Source organism: Piliocolobus tephrosceles, chromosome 13 (assembly GCF_002776525.5).
Source record: "Piliocolobus tephrosceles isolate RC106 chromosome 13, ASM277652v3, whole genome shotgun sequence".
NCBI classification, from domain to species: Eukaryota; Metazoa; Chordata; class Mammalia; order Primates; family Cercopithecidae; genus Piliocolobus; species Piliocolobus tephrosceles.
The window spans coordinates 67,752,132-67,779,586 of record NC_045446.1 but is presented as its reverse complement, the minus strand read 5'-3'; the positions used below and the strand labels follow the sequence as shown (position 1 = coordinate 67,779,586).

Genomic DNA, 27,455 nt, shown 5'->3' with positions numbered 1-27,455 from the left:
GGGGTGAGTGCCTCTTCCGGGGCGAGCGGTGTGGTGCACGCATTGCTGTGTTCTAACTCCCTCAGGGGCTGTGTTGTCGCACTGTCTGCTGCTATGAGCTTCCTCAAAAGTTTCCCGCCGCCTGGGCCGGCGGAGGGGCTCCTGCGGCAACAACCAGACACCGAGGCTGTGCTGAACGGGAAGGGCCTCGGCACTGGTACCCTTTACATCGCTGAGAGGTAGGGTCCCTGGTCCCCAGCGCCGGCCTCCTGCGTGCCACCCTCCTCCTTGCTGGAGCAGGCGGTGCGAAGGAGCCGGGCAAGGGGCGGCCTGGAGGGCTGCTGGGAGCGGGGGCGCGTGTCCGGGACGCCTCAGGGATACCTGTACCGGCTGGAAGGCTCGATTTTTCTAGCACTCCTCCGGAGTCTTCCATTCTCTATTTTCTCGGGCCGGAATTTCCCCTCATGGATTGTACTTTTTTTTTTTTTTTTTTTTTCCTCTTTCTTTTTCTCTCTTTCTTTCTTTTTTTATTTTTTTAACTCGCCTTTTACTGGAGGTCTGGCGCGTGCGTTGCCCTTAACGCACGGTCTCGTTTTAGGAGTCTGAAGTGTGCCTGTCTTTCCGGATGAACAGATGGCAGGAAGTGTTCCCCTCTGCAGGATACGTAGTTTCAGAGCCGAGTGTGGAGGACTTTGAAAGTTTGGTTACGCAATATAGATTTTTTCTGTAGGAATAGTAAGGAGAGGAACATCCTTAACTCGACACAGACAGGGGTCATATGCAGAGGTACCAGACTCCCGTTTTGGGGTCCTGGAAGAAATTGCCCTTTTATTTGGCTACCTGGAGCACTTTGGTATTTTCACAGTCAGATAGATCTACCTTAAATATTGTGGTTGTAGAACTGAGGTCCCTGTTTCCTTGACATTTAGTTCTCTTTATTTTGAAGCCTGTAATGACACATTTAATCTTTCCTGCCCTTCAAATATGTGTTGCTTCCCCTTTTGCTCCATCACTTGTCGACAGCCAGAGAAAATTCTCTAAGAACTCATGTGATTACTTTGGAACCACCTGTAAAATCCAGGATAATCTCCCTATGTTGCTGTCCACTGATAACCTTAATTAGGTTTGCGAAGTCCCTTTTGCTGTGTAATATAACATATTCACACGCATGACACCAGAAACTGAAGGTCGTGGGGGCCAAAATTTTGCCTACCACCGAATCCAGAGCACAAAAACTATAAAGAACTGTTGCGGCCGGGCGCGGTGGCTCAAGCCTGTAATCCCAGCACTTTGGGAGGCCGAGGCGGGCGGATCACGAGGTCAGGAGATCGAGACCATTCTGGCTAACCCGGTGAAACCCCGTCTCTACTAAAAAATACAAAAAACTAGCCGGGCGAGGTGGCGGGCGCCTGTAGTCCCAGCTGCTCGGGAGGCTGAGGCAGGAGAATGGCGTGAACCCGGGAGGCGGAGCTTGCAGTGAGCTGAGATCCGGCCACTGCACTCCAGCTTGGGCGACAGAGCGAGACTCTGTCTCCAAAAAAAAAAAGAACTGTTGCTTTAAAGGGAAATTTAGACATTGAACAAGGCTTAGGCTTCAGGCCAGTCACTGAGATAGGACATATGGGTGGTAGGAAAAGCAAGATTGAGGTAAGAGGCAGATAATGAGTTTGGTCAGGACATGTGTGGAGTAATTGTACATACGAGTGTGTGTTGAACCGGGCACGGTGGCTCACACCTGTAATCCCAGCACTTTGGGAAGCTGAGGCAGGCGGATCTCCCCAGAAGTTCGAGATTAGGCTGGGTAACATGGCGAAACCCAGTCTCTACAAAAAATACAAAAGTTAGCCAGGCATGGTGGCGACCTGTAGTCCTAGCTACTCAGGAAACTGAGATGGGAGGATCACCTGAGTCCAGAAGGTCGAGGCTGCGGTGAGCCGTGATTGTGCCCCTGCACTCCAGCCTGAGTGACAGAGTGAGACCTTGTCTCAAAAAAAAAAAAAAAGAGTGTGTGTCTTGGGAAAGTGGTATTAAAGATAGATGTTTGGAAGTCGTTGAAGTATTAGTGTATACTCATGGAAATGGATTAGCTATCTCAGAAGAGAAGAGGACCAAGTGTAGAACCCTAGGGATACACCTATGGGTGGGTCATGGAAGAAGAGACTTGAGAAAGGAGGAAGGAGCAGTCAAAACAAAATGCGAAGAGCGTATATTGAGTATTGACAAGGAAATCTTTGATATTTGGGGAAAGCAGTTTCTTTGAAGTGGTGGAAAATGGTGCACAGATACATTCCTAGTTCCCAGGCATTCCTTTTTTATTCAGGACATTGCTGTATGTTGTTTTACTTTTATTTTTTTTTGAGACAGAGCCTCGCTCTGTTGCCCAGGCTGGAGTGCAGTGGTGCGATTTCGGCTCACTGCAACCTCCACCTCCTGGGTTCAAGTGATTCTCCTGCCTCAGCCTCCCGAGTAGCTGGGATTACAGATGTGCTCCACCACGCCCAGCCAATTTTTGTATTTTTAGTAGAGACGGGGTTTCACCATGTTGGTCAGGCTGGTCTCAAACTCCTGACCTCATGATCCACCCGCCTCGGCCTGCCAAAGTGCTGGAATTACAGGCGTGAGCCACCGTGCCAGGCCAAGATTATTTTTTTGTGTGTGAAACATAAATACAAAAAAAAAGAGTATAAATACACACACATACTGTATACATGTATATACAGTCCAGCAGTTCTTCCTCTGAGGCAGTGAGGGAGAATGCCCAGAGATAACAAAGCTGGAGAAGACAGTCATGTTCATGAGTTTGGCTTATAGCCTTTAGGCTTTGGTGAAACTATTTAGTTTGAGGCAGAGAGGGACAGCAACAGATTAGGTTTTGGCTGGACTTGGTTTTAGTCTCTCAGATTTGTGTTGAAAGATTTAGAATCTCCGACTTATTTCAGAGCTTAGTTTTTTATAGGAAGTTGAATTTTTTTTTTTTTTTTGAAACATAATTTCACTCTTGTTGCCCAGGCTGGAGTGCAATGGTGCAATCTCGGCTCACTGCAACCTGTCTCCCTAGTTCAAGAGATTCTCCTGCCTCAGCCTCCTGAGTAGCTGGGATTACAGGCATGCGCCACCACGCCCAGCTAATTTTGTATTTTTAGTAGAGATGGAGTTTCTGCATGTTGGTCAGACTGGTCTCAAATTCCCGACCTCAGGTGATCCACGCACCTCAGTCTCCCAAGATTACAGGCATTAGCCACTGCATCTGGCCAGGAAGTTGAATTTTTATCCAAATAAGGAAGATACAGAGGCATGAATAATATAAAATAGTTTAAAACAGGTAAAATAAAATAGGTTATCACATTAAAATTAGTAATTTAAACTTATAATTTTTTTGTATCTCATTCCAAAATTAATTTTAAACCAAATAATTAAGTTAACCCAAATTCAAGACCTCTCGTAGCTTCCTGTCCTGTTTTTCATCCCATGCTGGGAATAAAGGACACTGACCATACTTGTGCAAAAGCATTTGAATTCAGCAAAACGTTTTCTCTACATGTTTACTTGGTTTCTAATTCTTCTTGTCTTTCCCTTTTGACTCACAGTTTCTTTGAAACTGGGTATGGTTAATTAGATATTTTAGAAGGATTTCTTCTAGAATATATACAAAGAGTAAATGAAAATCAGAATTTAATGATCAGACAAAACAGTTATATTTTTAGATGATACAGTGAAATCTTTTATGTTTCTCTACAGCACTTTAAAAGTTATAACTTGAATACTTTGAGTAGATTTATTACAGTCTCATCCCAGCAAACTTTAATGGCAGCATGTCTGGCTATTTCATCGTGGCCTCTGCTAGAATTAGAAAATCTGGTGGTGGTACAACAAATAATTTACGTGCAATAGGATTTAATTTGTTGTTAATAGCTATTTGTTCAAATTAAAATTGCCAGATAAATGAATGTACTGTCAAATCTCTCTCTTTTTTTTTTTTTTTGAGATGGAGTCTCCCCCCTGTCGCCCAGGCTGGAGTGTGGTAGTGTGATCTTGGTTCACTGCAACCTCTGCCTCCTGAATTCAACCAGTTCTCCTGCCTGAGCCTCCCGAGTAGCTGGGATTACAGGTGCCTGCCACCATACCCAGCTAATTTTTGTATTTTTAATAAGAGACAGGGTTTCGCCATGTTGGTAGGCTAGTCTGGAACTCCTGACCTCAGGTGATCCATCCACCTCAGCCTCCCAAAATGCTGGGATTACAGGCGTGAGCCACCACGCTTGGCCTATAATGTCAAATCTTTTTTAACATAGTAACATGCTGTTGGAAAAAATAAGTTACTGAAAGTAAGTTGTTTTTCCATTTAAAAATATCTGTGAATATTAATATATGATATGCATTTGTAAATCTGAAAAAGTAAAATATAGAAACCTAGGGGTTTCTTCTCTTTTTTTATTAAAAAAAAAAAAAAGGGGGCCGGGCACGGTGGCTCAAGCCTGTAATCCCAGCACTTTGGGAGGCCGAGACGGGAGGATCACGAGGTCAGGAGATCGAAACCATCCTGGCTAACACGGTGAAACCCCGTCTCTACTAAAAAATATGAAAAAACTAGCCGGGCGAGGTGGCGGGCGCCTGTAGTCCTAGCTACTCGGGAGGCTGAGGCAGGAGAATGGCGTGAACCCAGGAGGCGGAGCTTGCAGTGAGCTGAGATCGCGCCACTGCACTCCAGCCTGGGCGACAGAGCGAGACTCTGTCTCAAAAAAAAAAAAAAGAAATAAATAATTTAACCATTAGAGTAAGTGTTTTTAAGTGTGGAACTTGGCTTCTGTCCTGTAAAGTGCATAATCCCAGTTCATGTAAAGATTATGAGAGCTCCATAGCAAATGCTGTGCAGAGGAGCATTTTATTCTCTCTGCACTAGTAAGGAATTACAGAGTTATTATTATGGCTTTTAAAAGTAAAGGCCATAATTTGATAGGCAATGATTCTATATTTAGGTTTCAGTTTTTCCATGTCCTCATTCAAGTTTTATGGCTCTGGATATTTGAAATTATTTTGAACACCCAAATTTGGAATGTTTCTTTCTGAATTGTTAATTTGCCAGAACATTTTTGAGATCAGAAAAGGGCAGTTTATTTGCTTTAAAATTATATAGCTTTTGTAGGGGACTCGTGATACTTGGATATTATTTCATCTCCACATTAAAAGGAAGGCAGTGAGCAGGAAAGATGTATACAGCACATAACTCATACATAATACAATGTTTCTTTGGAACCAGTAGGAATCAGTTGTTCTGGAAAATAATTTGTAGAGGTTTTATCACTTTTAGCTCTTTAAGATTTATCACTTTTAGGCCAGGTGCAGTGGCTCAGGCTTGTAATCCCAGCACTTTGGGAGGCCGAGGTGGCAGATCACCTGAGGTTGGGAGTTTGAGACCAGCCTGACCACCATGAACATCATGGCAAAACCCTGTCTCTACTAAAAATACAAAACTTTGCGAGGTGTGGTGTCACAGGCCTATAATCCCAGCTACTTGGGAGGCTGAGGCAGGAGAATCGCCTGAACCCTGGAGGTGGAGGTTGCAGTGAGCCAAGATCATGCCACTGCACTTCAGCCTGGGTGACAAAGCGAGACTTCATCTCAAAAAAACAAAAACCAAGATTTATCACCTTTAAGCTTCTTAGATTTCCTTTACTTTTTTTTTTTTGATAAGAATGTTGAATGGAAATCTTTCCATATGACAGTGCATATACTTACTTTTGCCTTTTTGAAGTAAACAATTACATAAGTTTTAGTATATTTGCAGATTTGTACAGTTATCACCACAGTCTTTGTTTTGGTAATGCTTTTGGTAACTGAGGATCAGACGTGTTTAACACTCGTAGTATGTGGTTAGACATTGATTTCCTTTAGGGGAACTGTGGTGTGAAGTTCATCCTCCCCTTCCACTGAATATGAATGATCTCAGACTGTCACACTGTCATTGTTCCTGCCCAAGGCAGTCCTAGGTTCTCCTGTTTTACTTTTGTTTTTGCTTGGTTAAAAATTAGACAGCCAGGCTTGTTAAAATTGTATAGAATATAGAATGATACATGGGTCTTACTTCATTAACTTTTAAAAACAATTCATATAACATACAGTTTAACCATTTAAACATACAATTCAGTAGTTTTTAGTCTGTTTACAGAATCGTGCCATTATCACCACAATTTTAGAATATTTTCTTCACCCCAAAAAGAACCTGGTACCCATTAGCAGACATTCCCATTTCCTTCTAGCCCTAGGCAACCACTGTATTGCATTAACATTTTTTTTTTTTTTTTGGCTTCTTCAGGATTTTTTACTTTTTTTCTGCTAAGTGGTACAGATGGATGAAGTATTATCAGAAAATTAGCTAGCCTCTACTGAAAGCTTAATGTACTGATTTTGGTGATGTGCTTCCTTTACACCAATAAAATATTTGCATTTGACCACATTTGAGGGAAAACTAGGCCTAGCTTTTCTGTGGCTTTCTCTTAAAGATGTTGAATAAATGAGAGGCTTCAGGGAGTCTGTCTCTCAAGGTAATAAATATTTCCTGAGTTGCGGTGAGTGTGATGACACCCATTTATGTCTTTTAGTGTAGGATTCATGGAGAAACGAATGATTACCAAGGATTTATTGCATACTTACCTCCTGAGCTCTTTGTTAATGGTTTTGAAGAATGTTAAATAAAGGAATGTGATGAGTTCTGCTGTCAAATAGCTCATATTCCATAAGGGCACGTGTAAGACTCATTACCACAGAGTTAAGTACTAAAATTTGCAAATCAGAAAAAGAAGAGATCTTTATGGACTGGTGTAGTTGAAGGGAGACCTCATGGAAGAGAGGAGGATTTGCAAAAGCAAAGAGGGTATTTGAAGACATATCAAAAAAGAGTAAGCTTGAAAGTCATAGAAACATACATGTGACTGAGGAAAATGGAATTTCAAGTCTGTTTGAATTTATAGCTAGAGGGAAAGAGACTTTAACAGAATTGATCTTAAAGAAAATTCAATTTCCACTACTGAATTTTCTTATTTTATGAACATTTCTAAAAAAGTAAGCTTGAATTTATTTATATGCATAAAGGTGTCCAAGCTGAACTTTTATATACTTTGTGATATTACATTAGGATTTACTTTCTAAAACTAATCTACTTAAAACATGTTTTTCAGCCGCCTGTCTTGGTTAGATGGTTCTGGATTAGGATTCTCACTGGAATACCCCACCATTAGTTTACATGCATTATCCAGGGACCGAAGTGACTGTCTAGGAGAGCATTTGTATGTTATGGTGAATGCCAAATTTGAAGGTATGTATGGTGTAATTTAATCTAATGCCTCCTTTGATAGCAAATTATATTTTAAAAAAGAGTGTTTGATAATAATCAATGTAACATTGAGGCCATTGACTCATTTTGGATAGTAGTTTATTAAGCAAAATTTCAGCACAGCAACTTGGACAGTTGAAGTTTTCATAATGGACATTTGTGTGTGTCTGTATATATTTCTATATATTTACACTTAGAATTCTTCATTTATTGTGGATATGTATTTCTAGCTTTCCTCTAAAGTTTCACTGTTTATTCTGCCTTTCTCTTTTTAAAAGGTACCCTTAGAGGCTTGGATCAGTATACCCTGTGCTTCTGAGAATTTAAGATAGAACTGTTCTGTTTTGTTACAATAGTGGTTATCAGTGGGTGTAAGGGGAATATACTTTCCATGGACCTCCACCAACCTCACCATTCCCCCACATTTGGCAGTGACATTTTGGTTGAAAGAGGAAGGATATTATTGGCATCTAGCAGTTAGATGCCAAGGGTGCTATTATTTATACTAAATATTCTGCTATGCGCAGGTGGTCCACCACAACGAAGAATTATTCCATCCTAATGTCAGTAGTGCCAAGGTTGAGAAACTGTCGATATAAAGATTCTCAAGTTTTGCTTTGGGATAATTGCAAAGACTTGTAAAAATCTAGTGAAGATGTTCATGTTTAAAATAATGGGTTGCTTTTCTTTGAAGCAGTGTGTAAGAGACAATCCCATGAATTTACCTATAAGGCTATTGCTCTTTCAAATTGGGATTTTAATACGGTTCCAGATATAATAATATGATCATTTATATTCAGTTGTGACACTATTTAGTAATTCTTAGGACTTTTGGCAAGCCCTGCCTCATTAAGTGGTAATGACTGATTCAGCTATCTGAAAATATTTTTGTTATAAGATTTCAAATTCTTGCCGTTGGAAAAGGTTCAAAGACGTTTAAAAATCTAGTGAAGTCTGAAGAAGAGGATTAGGAAAAGTAAAAGGCCTTTAACCCTGGGGTGTAGTAGTGTAGTAAGACTTCCTAATAAGGCATTAGGCACAAAATTTACTCTTCATCTAAGTAAATGCAACTATGATTTTATAACTAAGAATATCATGTGTAATGTTTAGTTTAATGCATTCATTCATTTCCAGAAATGCAAGACATTGGAGGTACTCTTGCCAGTCAGCTCCAAATGCTTGTGTGAAATGGCCCTAAATAGTGACGGGCATTGGAGGTGGGAAAGGTACATATCAAGAGAAAGGCTTAGGAAATAGCGTTTAATAATAAAGGGCAAAAGCACATTGAATAAGAAAACTCTGTCATTAGGCCGGGCACAGTGGCTCACGCCTGTAATCCCAGCACTTTGGGAGGCCGAGGCAGGCGGATCACCTGAAGTCAGGAGTTGGAGACCTGCTTGGTCAACATGGTGAAACCCCGTCTACTAAAAATACAAAAATTAGCTGGGCCTGGTGGCGGGTGCCAGTAATCCCAGCTACTCGGGAGGCTGAGACATGAGAATTGCTTAAACCCAGGAGGTGGAGGTTGCAGTGAGCTGAGATTGCGCCACTGCACTCCAGTCTGGGCAACAGAGCGAGACTCTGTTGGAAAAAAAAAAAAAGTAAAAACTCTGTCATTAACTTGCTAGGCAAGTCATTTGCATCTCTCTGAGCCTGAATTTCATCCAAAAAAGTTAAGGGAGTATATTGGTCTCTGGTTCTCAAACTCAAGACTAACGGATACACATTAGAAATACGTGGGAAGCTTGTTTAAAATGCAAATGCTGTAAGTCCTAAACTAGGAAAAAGCAGTTCAGTAGGTTTTAGGGTGTGTGTTTTAAATATGTGCTCTATAATCTTACAGAGTCTATATGATTATTTGATTGTAATTGATGTGATTATGATTAATCCTTTCTTAGTAAAATATGCAGGATTTTCTGTCTTACTAGAAATTAGTATCTTCCTGGGTCACATTTATTTCACTAATTCTCCAGTTCTTTTTTTTTTTTTTTTTGAGGCAGAGTCTTGCTCTGTTGCCAGGCTGGAGTGCAGTGACGCGATCTCAGCTCACTGCAACCTTCACCTCCCGGGTTCAAGCGATTCCCCTGCCTCAGCCTCCCGAGTAGCTGGGACTACAGGCGCCTGCCACCATGCCTGGCTGATTTTTTTTTTTTTGTATTTTAATAGAAACAGTGTTTCACTGTGTTGGCCAGAATGGTCTCGATCTCCTGATCTTGTGATCCACCCACCTCAGCCTCCCAAAGTGCTGGGATTACAGGCATGAGCCACCTCGCCTGGCCCTCCAGTTCTTTTTATCTTAAACTTCTCTCATAAATTACACATACTTGAATCATATTTTCCCAGCCTTTGTTCCTCACATTCTGATTCTCCAAATTCCAAGATTTTTTTTCTCTTTGGCATACCTCTGTAAGTCTCTTTATAAATGACCATCAGGACCGAGCACAGTGGCTCACATCTGTAATCCCAGCATTTTTTTTTTTTTGAAACGGAGTCTCACCCTGTCACCCAGGCTGGAGTGCAATGGCGTGATCTTGGCTCAGTGGCTCACATCTGTAATCCCAACCTTTTTTTTTTTTTTGAGACGGCGTCTCGCCCTGTCACCAAGGCTGGAGTGGAATGCCGTGATCCTGGCTCACTACAACCTCCGCCTCCCGGGTTCAGACGATTCTTCTGCCTCAACCTCCTGAGTAGCTGGGATTACAGGCGCCCACCACCATGCCTGGCTAATTTTTGTATTTTTAGTAGAGACGGGGTTTCACCACGTTGGCCAGGCTGGTCTTGAACTCCTGACCTCGTGATCCGCCCGCCTCGGCCTCCCAAAGTGCTGGGATTACAGTCCTGAGCCACCACGCCCAGCCACAATCCCAGTATTTTGAAAGGCCAAGACAGGACGATCACTTGAGCCCAGGAGTTTGAGACCAGCCTGGGCAACATCATAAGACTCCATCTCAAAAAAAACAAAAATTAGCAGGGTGTGGTAGCAAGTGTCTGTAGTCCTAGCTGCTTAGTAGGCTGAGGTGGGAGGATCGCTTGAGCCTGAGAGGGCAAGGGTGTCCAGTCTGGGCAACAAAACAAGTCCCAGTCTCAGAAAAAAAACAGATGACCATTAGCTCATTGTGGATGAGATTAGATTATCTTAAAAATAACCTTAAAAATTCATTCCCAGCAAGGCATGGTGACTCACGCCTGTAATCCCAGCACTTTGGGAGACCGAGGTGGGTGGATCTAGAGGTAAGGAGATCGAGGCAAGGCTTTTCTAGGATGCTCACTGGATAAATAATCAGGATTTTTCAACCATAATTGGAAATAAATTTGTCAACCACAATTGGAAATTAAAATTGAATTGCAGTATTCAGATTTATCAATACGCTTCATTTTTTAAAAGTCAAATAATGACATTAAAAGGGTGTTTTTATTTTCTAGAAGAATCAAAAGAACCTGTTGCTGATGAAGAAGAGGAAGACAGTGATGATGATGTTGAACCTATTACTGAATTTAGATTTGTGCCTAGTGATAAATCAGCATGTGAGTGTTCTACAGTATTGATTCTTCCCCTTTTATGTACCAAGCATTCCCAATTAACACACACACACATACACACCTCTCACCTTTACCACCATTACCTCCATTTTACTGCTTTTTCTTCATTTTAGCATTGGTAATATTGGGGATCAAATACCTATTAACATCAAAGGTTGTGAATGTAGTGAGAATATTGTAGACACTCTGTTATCTGGTTTTCTTTTGTGAATGGACTCTGGTTAGTTTTACTGATTGGTGCTGTTGACTTAATCTCACCTGCTGGATGGCAGAGGAGTTACAGCAGTTTTAAAGTGGAAGATCTCAGGATGGCTGGAAAGAGCCCTATCAGCTGAGAGGGGCTTCACCCTGATGCCAGCAGTCTTACCAGGACTCTGACCCTTTTTTCTTGGAAAACCCCATGAGCCATGAAGAGATCGTAATAATCTCTCATAATGAACTCTTATTATTTTATGACTTGTCCTTTGCTTCAGCCGCTTTCAAGATTGATTTTACAATTTGGCAAGGTTGTAAATACTGTGGCCTTTTGTGTACCCATTAAATTTATTGGCACTGATGATTATTTTTATTATAAAATTTTATTCTACATTGAAAAAAAAATTGGTTACAGTTTAATTCCCTTGTTCAGTGGAGGCAATGTTCACTGCAATGTGTGAGTGCCAGGCCTTGCATCCAGATCCTGAGGATGAGGATTCAGATGACTACGATGGAGAAGAATATGATGTGGAAGCGCATGGTTAGTGAAATGGATTTTAAAGTGTTTTTTTGTTTGTTTAGTGTTTCATTGTAAGCATTTATTTGTATTAAGGGTAGAGGATTATCGTTCTTTATATGTCTGTAAAATATGCAGTATGGTAAGATTATTTTTATTATTATTATTTTTGAGACGGAGTTTTGTTCTTGTTGCCCAGGCTGGAGTGCAATGGTGTGGTCTTGGCTCACCGCAACCTCTACCTCCCAGGTTCAGGCGATTCTCCTGCTTCAGCCTTCCAAGTAGCTGGGATTACAGGCATGCGCCACCACAACAGGCTAATTTTGTATTTTTAGTAGAGACGGGGTTTCTCCATGTTGGTCAGGCTGGTCTTGAACTCTCGACCTTAGGTGATCCGCCTGTCCCGGCCTCCCAAAGTGCTGGTATTACAGGCGTGAGCCACTGCGCCTGGCTGGTAAGATTATTATTGAAAGAGAATGACACAGTAGTACACTTTATGCCAAAGCCCTTTGCAGCAGACAAATTTTTTAGGGTAAAAAGTAGAGATTGTTGGGAAGAATGGATATGTAGAGCATATGGAAGGAAAGAAAATGGTAGATAGGAAACTGGATAGTCAGAAAGTCTTCTAAACTGAGGCAACTGCCCCCAGAGAACAAGCTTCTCTCTCTACACCTTGAGAACCTGGATCATTTATGTTGTTTTATTATTATTATTATTTTGCAACAGGGTCTCACTCTCTGATGCCCAGGCTGGTGTGCAGTGGCGTGATTTCTGCTCACTGCAAACTCTGCCTGCTGGGCTGAAATGATTCTCCCAGCTCAGCCTCCTGAGTAGCTGCGACGACAGGCTTGTGCCACCATGCCTGGCTAATTTTTGTGTATTTTTTGTAGAGACTGGGCTTTGCCATATTGCACAAACTGGTCGACTCTTGGGCTCAAGCAAGCCTCTGGCCTTGGCCTCCCAGAATGCTGGGATTACAGGCATGAGCCATCGGGCCTGGCCTGCATCTTTATTTAACATGTTCCTTCAAACAGCTCACTGCCAAGGTCATTTCTTTTTCTCAGAACCATACTTCATTTATTTTTCTCAGAACTATACTTCATTTATTTAGGAACTCTTTCCCATTGCCTTCCCCAGACCAGAATGCAGTCACTAGTATGATAAGAGTCTTTATAGCTTGAAGTGCTTGCTGTTCTCTTTTCTTTTCCCTACTGGTCTTATGTACACCAATCTGGGTATCCAAAGCCCTTTCTTTCATGTGCACCTACTTCCTGGCCTTAGATAAACACATTTCTGGGATTCTCCATCACATACCTAAATATGTCCAAATATATCCTTACCTTTCTGAGATTTTTGAGTGATTTAAAATTTTTTATCCTTTTTGTATGTTCCAGAATTTCTGATTTTTTTTTTTTTCCTGTTTTTAAACAGGGTCTAGCTCTGTTGCCCAGGTTGGAAGGCAGTGGTACCATCACCACTCACTGCAGCCTTGAGCTGCTGGACTAAAGCTGTCCCACCCCAGTCTTCCAATTAGCTGAGACTACAAGTGCACACCACTGTGCCTGGCTAATTAAAAAAACATTTTTTTGGAGAGATGAGGTCTTACTGTGTTGCCCAGGCTGATCTTGAACTCCTGGGCTCAAGCAGTCCTCCCACCTTGGCCTCTCAAAGTGCTGGGATTACAGACGTCAGCCACTGCACCTGGCCCTGATTTTTTTTAAGAAAGGAGCATGTTTTTTAATCAGAAAACATCTTCATTATACAAATTAATGTCAATTAATTTGTGCTCACTTGTAAAATTCCCACCTCAGGATAATGTAGGACTCTCTGACCTTAGGAACACACTTTTTTTTCTAGTCCCTGGACATGGAATTCTTTGGGAATTGCTATTTACTGGCTTGTTATCTCTTTTAATAACCCTAGAGAGTAGGGGCATTTTCTTTGTATTTCCGTCTTCAGCAGTAGCCGATATATGTGTATAAATAAATGTTGAAAATATCTCCTGGAAGCCTGTTTGGACTGTATGTTACCTTCAGCAGATTCTTTTTTTTTTTTTTTTTCAAAACAAAATGTTGCTCTGTTACCCAGGCTGGAGTACAACGGTGCAATCTCGACTCACTGCAACCTCCATCTCTGGGGTTCAAGCAATTCTCCTGCCTCAGCCTCCTGAGTAGCTGGGACCACAGTTGCGTGCCACCACGCCTGGCTAATTTTTGTATTTTTAGTAGAGATAGGGTTTCACCGTGTTGGCCAGGCTGGCAGCAGATGCATTATGGATTCCATTTTGTTTTTTCTAATTGTTGTATTTAAACTTTAAGTTTTCTGTTTGTTTAGAACAAGGACAGGGGGACATCCCTACATTTTACACCTATGAAGAAGGATTATCCCATCTAACAGCAGAAGGCCAAGCCACATTGGAGAGGTTAGAAGGAATGCTCTCTCAGTCTGTGAGCAGCCAGTATAATATGGCTGGGGTCAGGACAGAAGATTCAATAAGAGATTATGAAGGTGAGTGTTCTTTTGCATTGTGAACAGTCAGATGAGCACTTGGGCAATAAGTTATGGATAGTCATAAAAGTTCTTATAATAACTAAGAGAAATAATTGACTGTAGTATAGGAAGCAGATACAGAATTATATAGTGTGGGAATGCTTATGTCATTTGTTTTTGGTGATTTTTTTTTTTCCTTATTACCAAAATAGTCTGTTCATAGTCAAAAACATTCTTTTAATGTGCGCAGGCAAAGTAGACGTGAAAAAAAAAAAACAAGTGTAATTCTAACTGAGAGATATCCACTATTAATTTTCTGTTGCATCTCTGTATTAGTTTACTAGAGCTATTATAACACAGTGTCATACAGGCTGGGTGGCTCAAACAGAATTTTATTGTCTCATAGTTTTGGAGCTAGAAGTCCATGGTAGGTTATCTCTGAGGGCTGTCAATTCAGGCATCTCTTCAGGTATACACACACCCACCAAAGCAAGAGAGAGAGATTTTAAGAAATTGGCCCATGTGACAGAAGGCTGGCAAGTCCAAAATCTGCAGGGTAAGCTGGCAGACTGGAGACCCAGAGAAGAGTTGATGTTGCATTCTGCTGCCTCAGAAGTTCTGCTGGCAGAATCTCTTCTTGCTCAGGGGAGGTGAGTCTTTTTCCTATTGAGTCCTCCAGCTGATTAAATGAGACTCACCACACTATGCAGGGTAATCTGCTTCACCCAAAGTTCACCAGTTTATAAGGCTAATCTCATCAAAAAAATAACCTCCACAGAAACGTCTAGAATAATGTTTGACCAACTATCTGGACACCAGTGCCTAGCCAAGTTGATGCATAAGTTTGACTATCACATCCTTCTTTTTTTTATTTTGAGACGGAGTTTCCCTCTTGTTGCCCCAACTGGAGTGCATTGGCATGATCTTGGCTCACTGCAACCTCTGCCTCCTGGGTTCAAGCGATTCTCCTGCCTCAGCCTCCTGAATAGCTGGAGTTATAGGCGCCTGCCACCACTCCCAGCTAATTTTTGTATATTTAGTAGAGACAAGGTTTCACCATGTTGGCTTAAAGTATGCACTGGCAAAGAAGAGGTAGAAAAATTAAATAGAATTCTGAGAGGCATTTACTATTAATTTTCTGTTGCATCTCCTTTCTTGTTATGTGTGTATATACACTGATTCTTTTTTTGTGTGTGTGTGTGTTTGGGCAGAGTCTCGCTCTGTTGTCCAGGCCGGAGTACAGTGACGTGCCCTCGGCTCACTGCAACCTCTGCCTCCCAGGTTCAAGTGATTCTCCCACCTCAGCCTCCCGAGTAGCTGGGATTACCCACTACTATCATGCCTGGCTAATTTTTGTAGAGATGGGGTTTCACCATGTTGGCCAGGCTGGTGTCGAACTCCTGACCTCAGGTGATCCGCCTGCCTTGGCCTCCCAGAGTGTTGGGATTACAGGCATGAGTCACTGCACCCAGCCATGATTCTGTCTTATTTATTTATTTAAGACGGAGTCTCACTCTGTCGCCCAGGCTGGAGTACAGTGGCATGATCTTGGCTTACTTCAACCTCCACCTCCTGGGTTTAAGAGATTCTTCTGCCTCAGCCTCCTGAGTAGTTGGGATTACAGGCATGCGCCACCACGCCTGGCTAATTTCTGTATTTTTAGTAGAGGTGGGGTTTCACCATGTTGGTCTCAAACTCCTGACCTCAGGTGATCTGCCCGCCTTGGTGATCTCCCAGTGTTGGGATTACAGGCATGAGCCACTGCACCCGGTCAAGATGTTACCTTTTTTTATTACAGTAATTGCCTAAAGAGTGCCATGTGGACGCTTACTTCATGCCTTATAGCAAATGATTTTAAGGTCATAAATACTTTTTGCTAAGTTGAGATTTTTGGACTTTTATTCATAAGCCTCATTAACACATTGGAGTTGCCTATATATAAAAATTCTTCAGCCTGTGCCAGTATCCATCTCTGAAGTCCTGAGCACCCACGTCATTATTTTTGCCAGTGAAACACTTTTAGTGTGGCATTTTTAGTGCTTCATGTGCTCCTTTATGTAAGAGGTGTTTATTGAGCTGTACCAGGTACAGGTAATACAGCAGTACTCAAGGGATGAGGTTACTGACTTCATATCAGTGACATTCTGGTGGAAGAAAAGTTAACAGTACATTGAGATACAGCATTGAGATATAGGAGATGCTTGGGCAGCTGTGGAATCGTAAGGGCTGGGCCCTTTGCCCAGGCTGGATAGTCAGGGGAAGTGTTAAGTTTCATGGAATAAGTGACATTTAAGTCAAGATCTGAAAGATGTATAGAGATGGCCTAGGTGGGCTGGGCATGTTTTCTCACACCTGTAATCCCAACACTTTGGATGGCCAAGGTGGGCATATCACAAGGTCAAGAGATCAAGACCATCCTGGCCAATATAGTGAAACCCCGTCTCTACTAAAAATACAAAAATTAGCTGGGCATAGTGGCGCACACCTGTAGTCCCAGCTACTTGGGAGGCTGAGGCAGGAGAATCTCTTGAACCTAGGAGGCAGAGGTTCCAGTGAGCCAAGATCAAGCCGCTGCACTCCAGCCTAGTGACAGAGCAAGACTCTGTCTCAAAAAAAAAAAAAAATGGCCCAGGTGAAGACGTTGAGGGGAGATGCAGGTAAAGGGATTAGTCATGTGCAAAGAAGGGTTCAAGAGACTATTCAGATTTGGGGAACTGAAAGTAGTTCAGTGTGAAAGGTAGTTATTATGGTAACAGATAAAGGTAGGATAGTGAACTGGGTAACATCTTAGAGGAACTCTTAGGTCAGTGGGAAGCCATTGAAGAATTTCATTAGTGTTTCAGAAGGTGACTGTGGTTATAATTTGGAAAACTGATTGGAGAAGAAAAATACTGGAGAGAAAAAGAGAAACCCTGTTGTGTGACTTACATATTAAATAAGAGGTGATCACCTAAATTAGGTAGTGGCAGTGAATATCAAAAGACCTGACAGATTTCAGACTCTGAGGAGATAGAAGCAACAGAAGTTAGGGGCTTGGGGTAAGGGTTTCTAGTTTAAATGGATAAGAGGCACCCTTTAGTAAGACTGGAAAAAAATGGCATTTTTTTAATGTGGAAAGATGAACAGTTAATTTAGACATGTTACATTTGCATCTGCAGGTGATGGGGTGCCCTGGGACTGTGGGCAGAAGACATTTTTTGGTGGGCCAAAGAGTTGAGGGGTGACTGGGAGGTGAGGAAGCGAAGAAAACAGCTGTATATGACTTTTTTTCTTTTTGGAGATTATTTTTTTTGTGTGCACTTGTCGCCCAGGCTGGAGTGCAATGGTGCAATCTCAGCTCTCTGCAACCTCTGCCTTCCTGATTCAAACCATTCTCCTGCCTGAGCCTCCTGAGTAGCTGGGATTACAAGCACCTGCCACCACGCCCGGGTAATTTTTTTGTATTTTTAGTAGAGACGGGGTTTCACCATGTTGGCCAGGCTGGTCTCAAACTCCTGACCTCAGGTCATCTACCCACCTTGGCCTCCCAAAGTGCTGGGATTACAGGCATGAGCCACTGTGCCCAGCCAAGACAACTCTTTCCATGGAGCTTTAGTCTGTTTTCACACTGCTCATAAAGACATACCAAGACTGGGCAATTAACAAAAGAAAGAGGTTTCATTGTACTTACGGTTTCACATGGCTGGGGAAACCTCACAATCATGGTGGAAGGCAAGGAGGAGCAAGTAACATCTTACGTAGAAGGCAGCAAGCAAAAAGAGCTTTTGCAGGAAAACTCCCCCTTATAATAACCATCGGATCTAATGAAACTTACTCATTATTATGAGAACAGCACGGGAAAGACCTGCCCCATAATTCAGTTACCTCCCACTGGGTCCCTCCGGCAACACGTGGGAATTCAAGATGAGATTTGGGTAAGGACACAGCCAAACCATATCAGGGCTCTTGTTTTTTCTCTTGTTGCCTCCCACCTTTTATTTAATGAGATGACAAAAATGGGGAAATAAGCAAAAAGCTTGCTGTACTGATTTTTGTCTTCCTCCTGAATTATGTTGTAAGCTTTGTGAGGATAGCTTAAAAAAAAAAGCCCAGCAGTAAATACTTAGATATGTAAAGGGTGAACAGTTGATCCTGCATTTGAAAGTTCCTACGTAGAGTTATTTTAGTATTGAGGTTGAGAATTTACACAGTAAATGTCACAGACTGATTTTGATGTGGCCTAAATCCCCAGGTAGCATTTTCTTTCTCAGTTTGTCCTTTCAGACTTTTCTTTTCAAAAAAGAGGAAAAAGCAATTCTTACCAGCAGAGGGCACTAGCTTCCTTCTGGTAGAAGTTATAAGTTGCATCTACCTGTTTGAAGTGTATATAGGGATTGCTCAGTAATTTTTTTTTTAGATGGGATGGAGGTGGATACCACACCAACAGTTGCTGGACAGTTTGAGGATGCAGATGTTGATCACTGAAAATGATTTATGCAGGTTTAAGGTGAGTAGTTCATTTTCTTCCTTGTCACTGAACATGAAAATCATGTGAAATGATTACTTCCTACTTTTTTTTTTTTTCTTTTTTGAGACAGGGTCTTACACTGTCACCCAGGCTAGAGTGCAATGGCATGATCCTAGCTCACTACAGCTTTGAACTCAAGCAGTCCACCTGCCTCACCCTCCCAAGTAGCTGGGACTATAGGCATACCCAGCTTATTTTAAAATTTTTCATAGAGACAGGGTCTCATTATGTTGTCCAGGGTGGTCTCAAACTCCTGGCCTCAAATGATTCTCCTTCCTCGGCATCCCAAAGTCCTGGGATTACAGCTCTGAGCCACTGCGTCCGGCCTATTTCTTTTTCTTTCTTTAAAAAATATTTTTCTTCTTTTAAAGCTCAAATTGTCCCTGACAATTTATTTGCTATTCCATTATTCTGAGAAAAATATTGTCCTTTGCCAGCCTAAGTATTTCAACTATATGTTAGATAATAACTGAAGGTCATGTTCATATCATTCAGAGCTAGAACTAGTAATTGTAATAGTCCTTTATAAACTGTTGTTAAATTGTTGTTCCTCTTTCCCCACTACAAGTTCCTCCTACCTTATAGCATTGTTTTCTTGAATACTGGCTATCCTGCAGTCTTTGAGATACTCTTGCTATCCTCCTTTTATTTTACTAAAGCATATAGTAATAGCATGGCAAAATTTATGTGTTTTGACTTGACTCTGCTACCACTATCAGTCATCCAGTTAAGTTATGAGATCCTTTGTTATTCCCTGCAGTGATAAACATTTCAGAATTCCTTCTCATTTCTTCTGATACAGATTTTAGTTCTGAACCTAGTTCTGTAATCATTGGCTTTTCTCCAGTTGCAAGTTTTAATTCTTTTACCCCTGTTCTATTTCGTTTCAGAAACCAGCCTTTTAAAGTTCCAGTTAGCTTCCAAGTTACTGCCATTGTGAAAACTGTATAACATTGCTTCTTATACTGACCATGAATTGTGATATTGGACCTCTGCTTTCTTCTCACGTCCTGCCAGTGGAACTATCAGAAAATAACCTCTTAGAGTTCTATGATTTATATCTTCCCTTAAATACTTAATTTTAATTTCCACATTTACGTTTGTCAGTGGTAGCCATACAGTCTAATATTAGCAATGTCCCCTCTGTTAAAATCATGTGTTCACATCACTGGAGCTCTGTTAACTTTGATTTTTAGCTCCCCCAGTTCCAATTGTCAGTAACTTCACCGTTCTACTTCATGGGAAATCTTTTGTTATCAACTTAAGTCTTCTTTCCTTATTTCTCGTCACATTATAGCATATTAATTTTTTCAGTAACTAAACAGTTACTTGTTTAGTAACTGTTTTATTGCAGTTAGAAAACAGATTTTTGGGTCTTTGGGCTTTCACATATTTCTTTTGAAGAACAGACTGTTCAGAGAGCATCAGCCACTCTTTTATTAATCAGAATCATGAGAAACTCATTTGGTATGTCACTAACAGTTAAACAAATGGGGTGTTACTGCAGTCCTTGGCAAGAATTCTTAGGATTCTTTTTAATGGTGAAATAGTCACAAACTTTTCAATGAGCCTTGTTTTCTGTTTATTTTATCCTAGAGCTCAGAGGCAGAGAATTATTTTATTCATAATGTTTTTTTTTTTGAGATGGAATCTCGCTCTGTCGCCCAGGCTGGAGTGCAGCGGCGTGGTCTTGGCTCACTGCAGCCTCCACCTCCCGGGTTCAAGCGATTCTCCTGCCTCGGTCTCCCGAGTAGCTGGGACTACAGACACGTGCCACCACGGCTGGCCAATTTTTGTATTTTTAGTAGAGACGCGGTTTCACCATGTTGGCCAGGATGGTCTTGATCTCTTGACCTCATGATCCACCTGCCTCGGCCTCTCAAAGTGCTAGGGTTACAGGCATGAGCCACTGCACCCTGTTTATAATGTATAAACGTTGTAAATAATGTTTATACATATTCTTCATCTGGATAATTGATCTGAATTCCAAACAATGTCTACATTTTTTTTTTTTCTGACATGGGAGTCTCACTCTGTCGCCCAGGCTGGTGTGCAGTGGCATAGTCTCGGCTCACTGCAACCTCTGCCTCCTGGGTTCAAGCAATTCTCCTGCCTCAGCCTCCTGAATAGCTGGGATTACAGGCGCCCACCACCACACCCAGGTATTTTTTTTTTTTTTTGGAGACAGAGTTTCACTCTTGTTGCCCAGGCTGGAGTGCAGTGGCGCAATCTCGGCTTGCCGAATCCTCCGCCTGCCAGGTTCAAGCGACTCTCCTGCCTCAGCCTCCCGAGTAGCTGGGATTACAGGCATGTGCCACCACATCTGGCTAATTTTGTACTTTTAATAGAGATGGGGTTTCTCCATGTCTGGTCAGGCTGGTCTTGAACTCCTGACCTCAGGTTATCCGCCTGCCTCGGCTTCCCAAAGTGCTGGGATTACAGGTGTGAGCCACCACGCCTGGTCCTAATTTTGTATTTTTAGTAGAGACGGGATTTCACCATGTTGGCCAGGCTTGTCTCAAATTCCTGACCTCAGGTGATCCACCCGCCTTGGCCTCCCAAAGTGCTGGGATTACGGACGTGAGCCACCACACCTGGCTGTGTAAATTGTTAATCATTTAAAATTGTACATGCTTTTAAAGAATGAACAAGGTATAAATAATTAGAGTAATTTATGCAGCCATTTATTAATTTCATGATAATGGAACTAGGACTTCTCAATGCATGAAGTGGGGTGGAGATGGCACATTAATGGTGGAATCACAACTCTGCCACATACTTGTGTACACCTTTGGACAAGGCATATAACTTATTTAATCCTCACTTCCCCCATCTGTAAAATGGAGAGGATAATAACTACCTTGCAGGGTTGTTGCAGAGGCTGAGATAAAATGTACCTAAGTCCTCTGGCACTCTGTGACTAGGCATTCAATAAATAGTAGCTATTATTATTATTACTATTGTAAACACTGTGAACCTTTTGTTTTTCAGATTCTGCTCCTAACTGTAGGAGAGAACTTGGTGCCTCTTCCACTCTGGAGTGATGCTGATGGAAGTCTTTTTCCTTTTCCACAACCCAACCTGAACCAGTTCCTTCTTGAGACAGACTATACTGAGACAATAAGTTGTCACCAGCAGAAGATAGATAATATGACCTTTATTAACTTGATGAATTAACTTAACCAAGAGGGTATTTGTAGTTTATTATTTACCCCAAAACTTTCTGTGTCTGGGTACCCTCTGAGTAGGCCTATAATTCCTGCCTTGACTATGTGCATCTTTTGTAAGCTAGCAGATTTTTGTGGTGAAAATGCACAGGAGCTTGGTGTAGGTAGACTGGGTAGGAAAGAGAGAGCTCCTTTTGCCATGTTTTATGAGTCTGCTGTTATAAACTCTTAGGTTATATCCTTTAATTTCCAGCCTTTTAGGTTAGTTTCTGTAACAGAGCAAGTGAGTCTTGGATGAAGTCCTCAAAGTACTTCAAATGGTAATTGTTTTGTTTTTGTAATAGCTTAACAAATAAACCTAGGTTTTCTATATTACTGTGCTCTCATTCTTGACTAAAACCATTAATGAGAAATGTGTTTTAAAAAATAATGCTGGCAAATATGAGAATTTTGTTGGCTTTATTTTTGTTTACTTATTAAGGAGAACATAAAATACAGCTTCTGGCAAGTATTTAGTAAGGCAAAGATTTAACACACTTCAGGGGATTTCTGTCACTTCCTTTTAGATTAGCAGTAATTTCTTGTATTTATAACTCTCAATTTTTAGTTTTCATAGATTACCTGTGTATTATAAGGCTGATTTGTAATTACTGATTTATACTTGGACTTTTGATACCATTATGTGGCCTTTAAAATAAGGTTATACAAGCTAATCTTACTACCAGAATCACTTGGCTAATTAGTGAATAAACTGATGTTTGGTGCCACTCAGCCCAGTGTTCGTTTCAGCATTGTCACTTGGTTTCCCTCAGCTTGCAAGGTAGACTGAAAAAAAACTAATTTTCCTTTTTCTAACCAGACTCTCAGAATTTCTGAGTCTGTTAACAACAGGCGAGTAAAACAGCCACTTGAAATGGAAACTAAAATTTACTGAGACCTTCTCTGTACCAGCCACTGTCCTGAGTTCTTTATTATGTATTATAATATTCTTAATTAACTTATGAGATACACTTTTATCCCACTTTATAGTTGAGGAAACTGAGTTATATTATAGAGAGAGGTAAAATAACTTGCTTAAGGTCATGTAGATAGTGAACTGTGATTTTTGAGCCTGTGCTTTAAAACATCATACAGCCTTACCATCTACCAGCAGCAGAAAGCATGCACACTCTCCCCACTGCTGCAGGGTTTCAGTGTTAACATTTCAATGGCAGTACAAGAGCTTCCCAAGTTTCTCTGCTACCCGTCTGAGCAACACCCATAATTCTATCCTAGGAGTTTGTCCATTCTTCAGTAAGCAGTCAGGACATTCTCAAGGCTAGTATTATAAATTCCATTTGAGTTCCTTTTAAAAGGAACAAATTTGTAATTGTGACTTTCCATGAAGCGTAAATTGCTCTGATAGCAAAATATCGAGGAGATTCAGAGTGTACTGGGTTTCTTACTGGTGTTGCTGTGGTCAATGCAGTATGCAAAAAGGCAGGAGACCAAAGCATGTGGGCACCTCTCTGGGCTTATTTCCTCATTAGACTAAATGACTTTCAAAGATTGAGCTATAATTCACTAAATAGTAAATTAGAACTGTAGTGTTGAGAAAATAGAAGCTGAGAAAAAAGAGCAGGCCAGGCTTTTAAAAGATAACATGTATAATGATCAGCCAGACAATATTGATTTCATTTGAGCCTAACTTTAGGGTTGCTGTAATTGTTTTCTTTGTGTGTTCCTGATGTAGAGACACTTTAAAGGTACATAGACATTTCCCTTCCAAAATGTAAGTCATCTAAATGTCCCCAAAAGCTAGAGTTAGTGGTTCTCTGTTCCAGGTTCTATCATTTAAAAAATGTATTCATTAAGATATGTTCCCAGCCAGACGTGGTGGCTCACACCTGTAAGCCCAGCACTTTGGGAGGCTGAGGTGGGTAGATCAGTTGAGGTCAGGATTTTGAGACCAGCCTGGCCAATATGGTGAAACCCCGTCCCTACTGAAAATGCAAAAATTAGCCAGGCCTGGTGGTGGGCACCTGTAATCCCAGCTACTCAGGAGGCTGAGGTACAAGAATCGCTTGAACCCAGGAGGCAGAAGTTGCAGTGAGCCAAGGCGATAAACTTGTTTAAATCCTTAATAGAGGCTGGGTGCAGTGGTTCACACCTATTATCTCAGCACTTTGGGAGGCTGAGACAGGCAGGCGGATCACCTGAGGTCAGGAGTTCAAGACCAGCCTGGTCACATGGTGAAACCCTATCTCTACAAAAATACAAAAATTAGCTGGGTGTGGTGGTGGGGCACGTCTAATTCTAGCTATTTGGGAAGCTGAGGCAGGAGAATCCCTTGAACCTGGGAGGTGGATGTTGCGGTGAGCTGAGGTTGCGCCATTGTGCTCCAGCCTGGGCAACAAGAGCAAAACTCTGTCTCAAAAAAAAAAAAAAAAAAAAATGTTATGTATTTTTGAGGTTCTGTTAGGAGCTTCCTCAATATTGGTAAAGGTGAGAGATTATGTGCAGATGATCATAATATACAGGTTGAGTATTCCTAATCTGAAATCTGAAATTCCCCAAAATCTGAAACTCTTGAGTGCTAACATGCCCAAAGGAACTGCTCATTGGAGCATTTTGGATTTCAGATTTTCGGATTAGGGATGCTTAACCAGTATAATGTGAATTATTCCAAAATTTTAAAAACATTCCAAAATCTGAAATACTTCTGATCCCAATAATTTCGCTTAAGGGATACTCAATCTGTATAGTCCTTTACTTTTAGAAGACAGGTATGATTACTGCTCAGAGATAATAGATATTTAGATAGAATTTATCTGCAGGATTTCAGATGGGTTCACTATTATATACCTGATTCTCATGCAAATCCTGTTTTAAAAGTATAGAATGGATGAATCCATATCTGGGACTCATCTTTTGTGACCAATAACTGAATTCTAAGCATTGTCTCTCATGGGGATCCTCATAGAATTATTGCCATCCTTTTATGAAGAAGCTGGAACATATTTTCACTAACATCTCACTCTGTTTATATTTACATAAGTAAAATCAGTAGGGGAACTTCATAATTTCAAATGACAAAAAAATTAATTATTTTGGAGATTACATGAATCACTAGTACACGTAAAGCACTTAGAACAACAGTGCCTAGAATATAGCTCAGTAAATGGTAGTTGTTAACTAATAGTAGTAATCCTTTTCGTAACAGAAAGCAGCAGCTACAAATATATCAACTCACTATTTAGAATACATTTGATTAGCTTGAAGTTTAAAAATCCACTGAGCAATTAGACATCATGAAATCTATACTTATTTCTCATAGGACCTCACACCTTCACTGCAAATCTCTACTCTTGCTCTACAAACAGGTTTAATGTACTTGAATATCTAGTTTCTAGGCACACAATGGGTTTCACAAGGAGAAAAAGGTGCTTATATTCCCACAAAATATAGCAGTCTAAGCCTCTATAGTAAACAGTACAAATATGAGGACAGCGTAGCAATTTATGTTCATAAAATTATGACCCTGTATCAACCCAAATTATGATTGTAAATCCAAATCTGACTAAGCAGATTTTTTTTTTTTTTTTTTTGACACGGAGTTTTGTTCTTGTTCCCCAGGCTGGAGTGCAGTGGCATGATCTTGGCTCACCACAACCTAAGCCTCCCGGATTTAAGCAATTCTTCTGCATCAGCCTCCTGAGTAGCTGGGATTACAGGCATGTGCCACCACACCCCGCTGATTTTGTATTTTTAGTAGAGACAGGGTTTCTCCATGTTGGTCAGACTGGTCTCGAACTCCCGACCTCAAGTGATCCGCCTGCCTTGGCCTCCCAAAGTGCTGGGATTACAGGCGTGAGCCATCGTGCCCGGCCTAAGCAGAAAATGTTTATTATAAAGCTATCTGGTAGCTCACTAAATGGACAGGAAAGTTGAAATAAACCAGGCTTATAAAAAGATGAAATCTACAGTAGATGTTACGATTCCTCCGCTGCTGTTAGACTGATTTCTTGATTGTCCCTGTGTCTATGAGTCACCACACTTAAGATACAAACTTCTGGTTGGCACTGTGTGTCTTCATTGCCAAGGGCAGAAGGAGTATCTGGGCCTTTCAGCTTCTGCAATAGAAGGACACTGCTCCTATGCAGATGCTCACAGGAGTGGATTATGCCAGATAAGAAGGATGCTTAGATGCTGGATTACAAAAAATGTACAGCTGTCTACTACAACCCCAAATCTTAAAAAAAAAAAAAAAGTTGCTCTTCTGTTGCACATGTGCAGGCATGGAATAAGCAAACAGTTGGATTTAATCAAGTTGAGGCTAAGCTCTGTGAGTATGAGATAGAGGAGCAAGGGAGTTAAGGATGTATGCATGTGATGATGACTGGCCAAGTAAGCTGCTTAAGGAAAAGAGGCTACTTGAGAGGGGTGAGAGATGTGAAAAGTGATGTTATCAATGAACAGAAGTTCCATGTGGGGGTCAAAGGATCACTGGAGATGGGGTCCTAAAGAGACTGAGCTGGAAAGGGGTCAGTGATTGGAGAGTAGGGTGTCTGAGTTCATATAATATTTCAGTTATTGGTAGTAAGTTCAAGGTTACCACCAAAATTGCAGGTGAGGCAAAGCAGAAGACAAAATTATCAAAGGAGAGATCCAGTGAACTCCAAGGCCATGAAGCTGGAAGGATCATCTTTGTATCTGTCACCAAGAAGTACAACTGTGGTGGTGGTAAGAGAGTGAGATGGGAACTAAGATCTGAAAGGAACAAAGGGGAATTGAGGGGACTATATACTAGAAGACTGCAACAAGTACCCAGGTAACTGATGACATGTTTTTAATGGAAGAAGCAGAGGAGAATGGATGAGCAGCAGCAATGAGGACAAGGAAATCTACTCTGCCTCCAGGCACAGTGGTATACTAAGTGTGGGAGAGAAAATAGCCACTACTTGAGAGGGCTGTAGAGGTAGTAATGTCATCAGAAGTCACAAACTCCAAAGTCTGACAGGTGAAGTACAGAGGGTTAGGCGTTTGCACAGATTAATACTCATTTTTCTTAATCCACAGAAGTCCTCATGCTAAAGATGTAAAAAGACACATTCCTAAAAGAAAAACAGCCATGAAACAGTAAGTGAAACTTAGCTTCATGTTTGCAAGATGGGACCATTTTAAAGGGAACAACCATTATTTTGTGTTGTATGGCAGAATTCGGGCCTAGTATCGCAAGGTCTTTGGAATTTTTCTGAGAGCAGCTGGAACTATGGATTTTACTTAATTTTGACTTTTAAAAAAAATACTGTGCGGGCCAACTAGGTCAGAGACTGCATTTAGTCATTTAGTCACATTTGTGAACTCTGCTTTTTTTTTTAATAAGATGGAATTTCACTCTTGTTGCCCAGGCTGGAGTGCAGTGGTGTGATCTCGGCTCACTGCAACCTCCGCCTCCCGGGTTCAAGTGATTCTCCTGCCTCAGCCTCCCGAGTAACTGGGGCTACAGGTGCCTGCCACCATGCCTGACTAATTTTTGTATTTTTAGTGGAGATGGGTTTTACCATCTTGGCCAGGCTGGTCTGGAACCCCTGAACTTGTGATCCACCCACCTCAGCCTCCCAAAGTGCTGGGATTACAGGCATGAGCCACTGTGCCTGACCCAACTCTGCTTTTTAAAATACAAAGCTGGCTGCCTTGTTGGGTAGACTTGGCAAAAGGCTGCACCTGTTCAGTCTGCAGATATAAATA

The 27,455-nt window shown here is 41.4% G+C and overlaps 1 protein-coding gene across 3 annotated transcripts; it reads left to right on the top strand.

The window, feature by feature from the left end:
• On the top strand, positions 1–25,959 carry CLNS1A (chloride nucleotide-sensitive channel 1A). Of its 3 annotated transcripts, XR_002731093.2 has the most exons (8): positions 1–218; positions 7,155–7,291; positions 10,733–10,834; positions 11,478–11,585; positions 13,896–14,069; positions 18,448–18,537; positions 21,550–22,045; positions 25,341–25,959. XR_002731093.2 is itself a non-coding variant. In XM_023209330.2 (7 exons), exons 1-6 carry the CDS (start codon positions 94–96, stop codon positions 18,513–18,515), a joined length of 714 nt encoding a protein of 237 aa, XP_023065098.1. In that variant the 5' UTR covers positions 1–93; the 3' UTR covers positions 18,516–18,537; positions 21,550–22,100. The 3 variants fall into 3 exon arrangements, 2 of the variants coding, with proteins under 2 accessions (XP_023065098.1, XP_023065100.1); XM_023209330.2 differs by lacking the exon at positions 25,341–25,959 and having other exon boundaries at positions 21,550–22,100; XM_023209332.2 differs by lacking the exons at positions 21,550–22,045; positions 25,341–25,959 and adding an exon at positions 19,449–20,200.
• Positions 25,960–27,455: the final 1,496 nt, after the last annotated feature.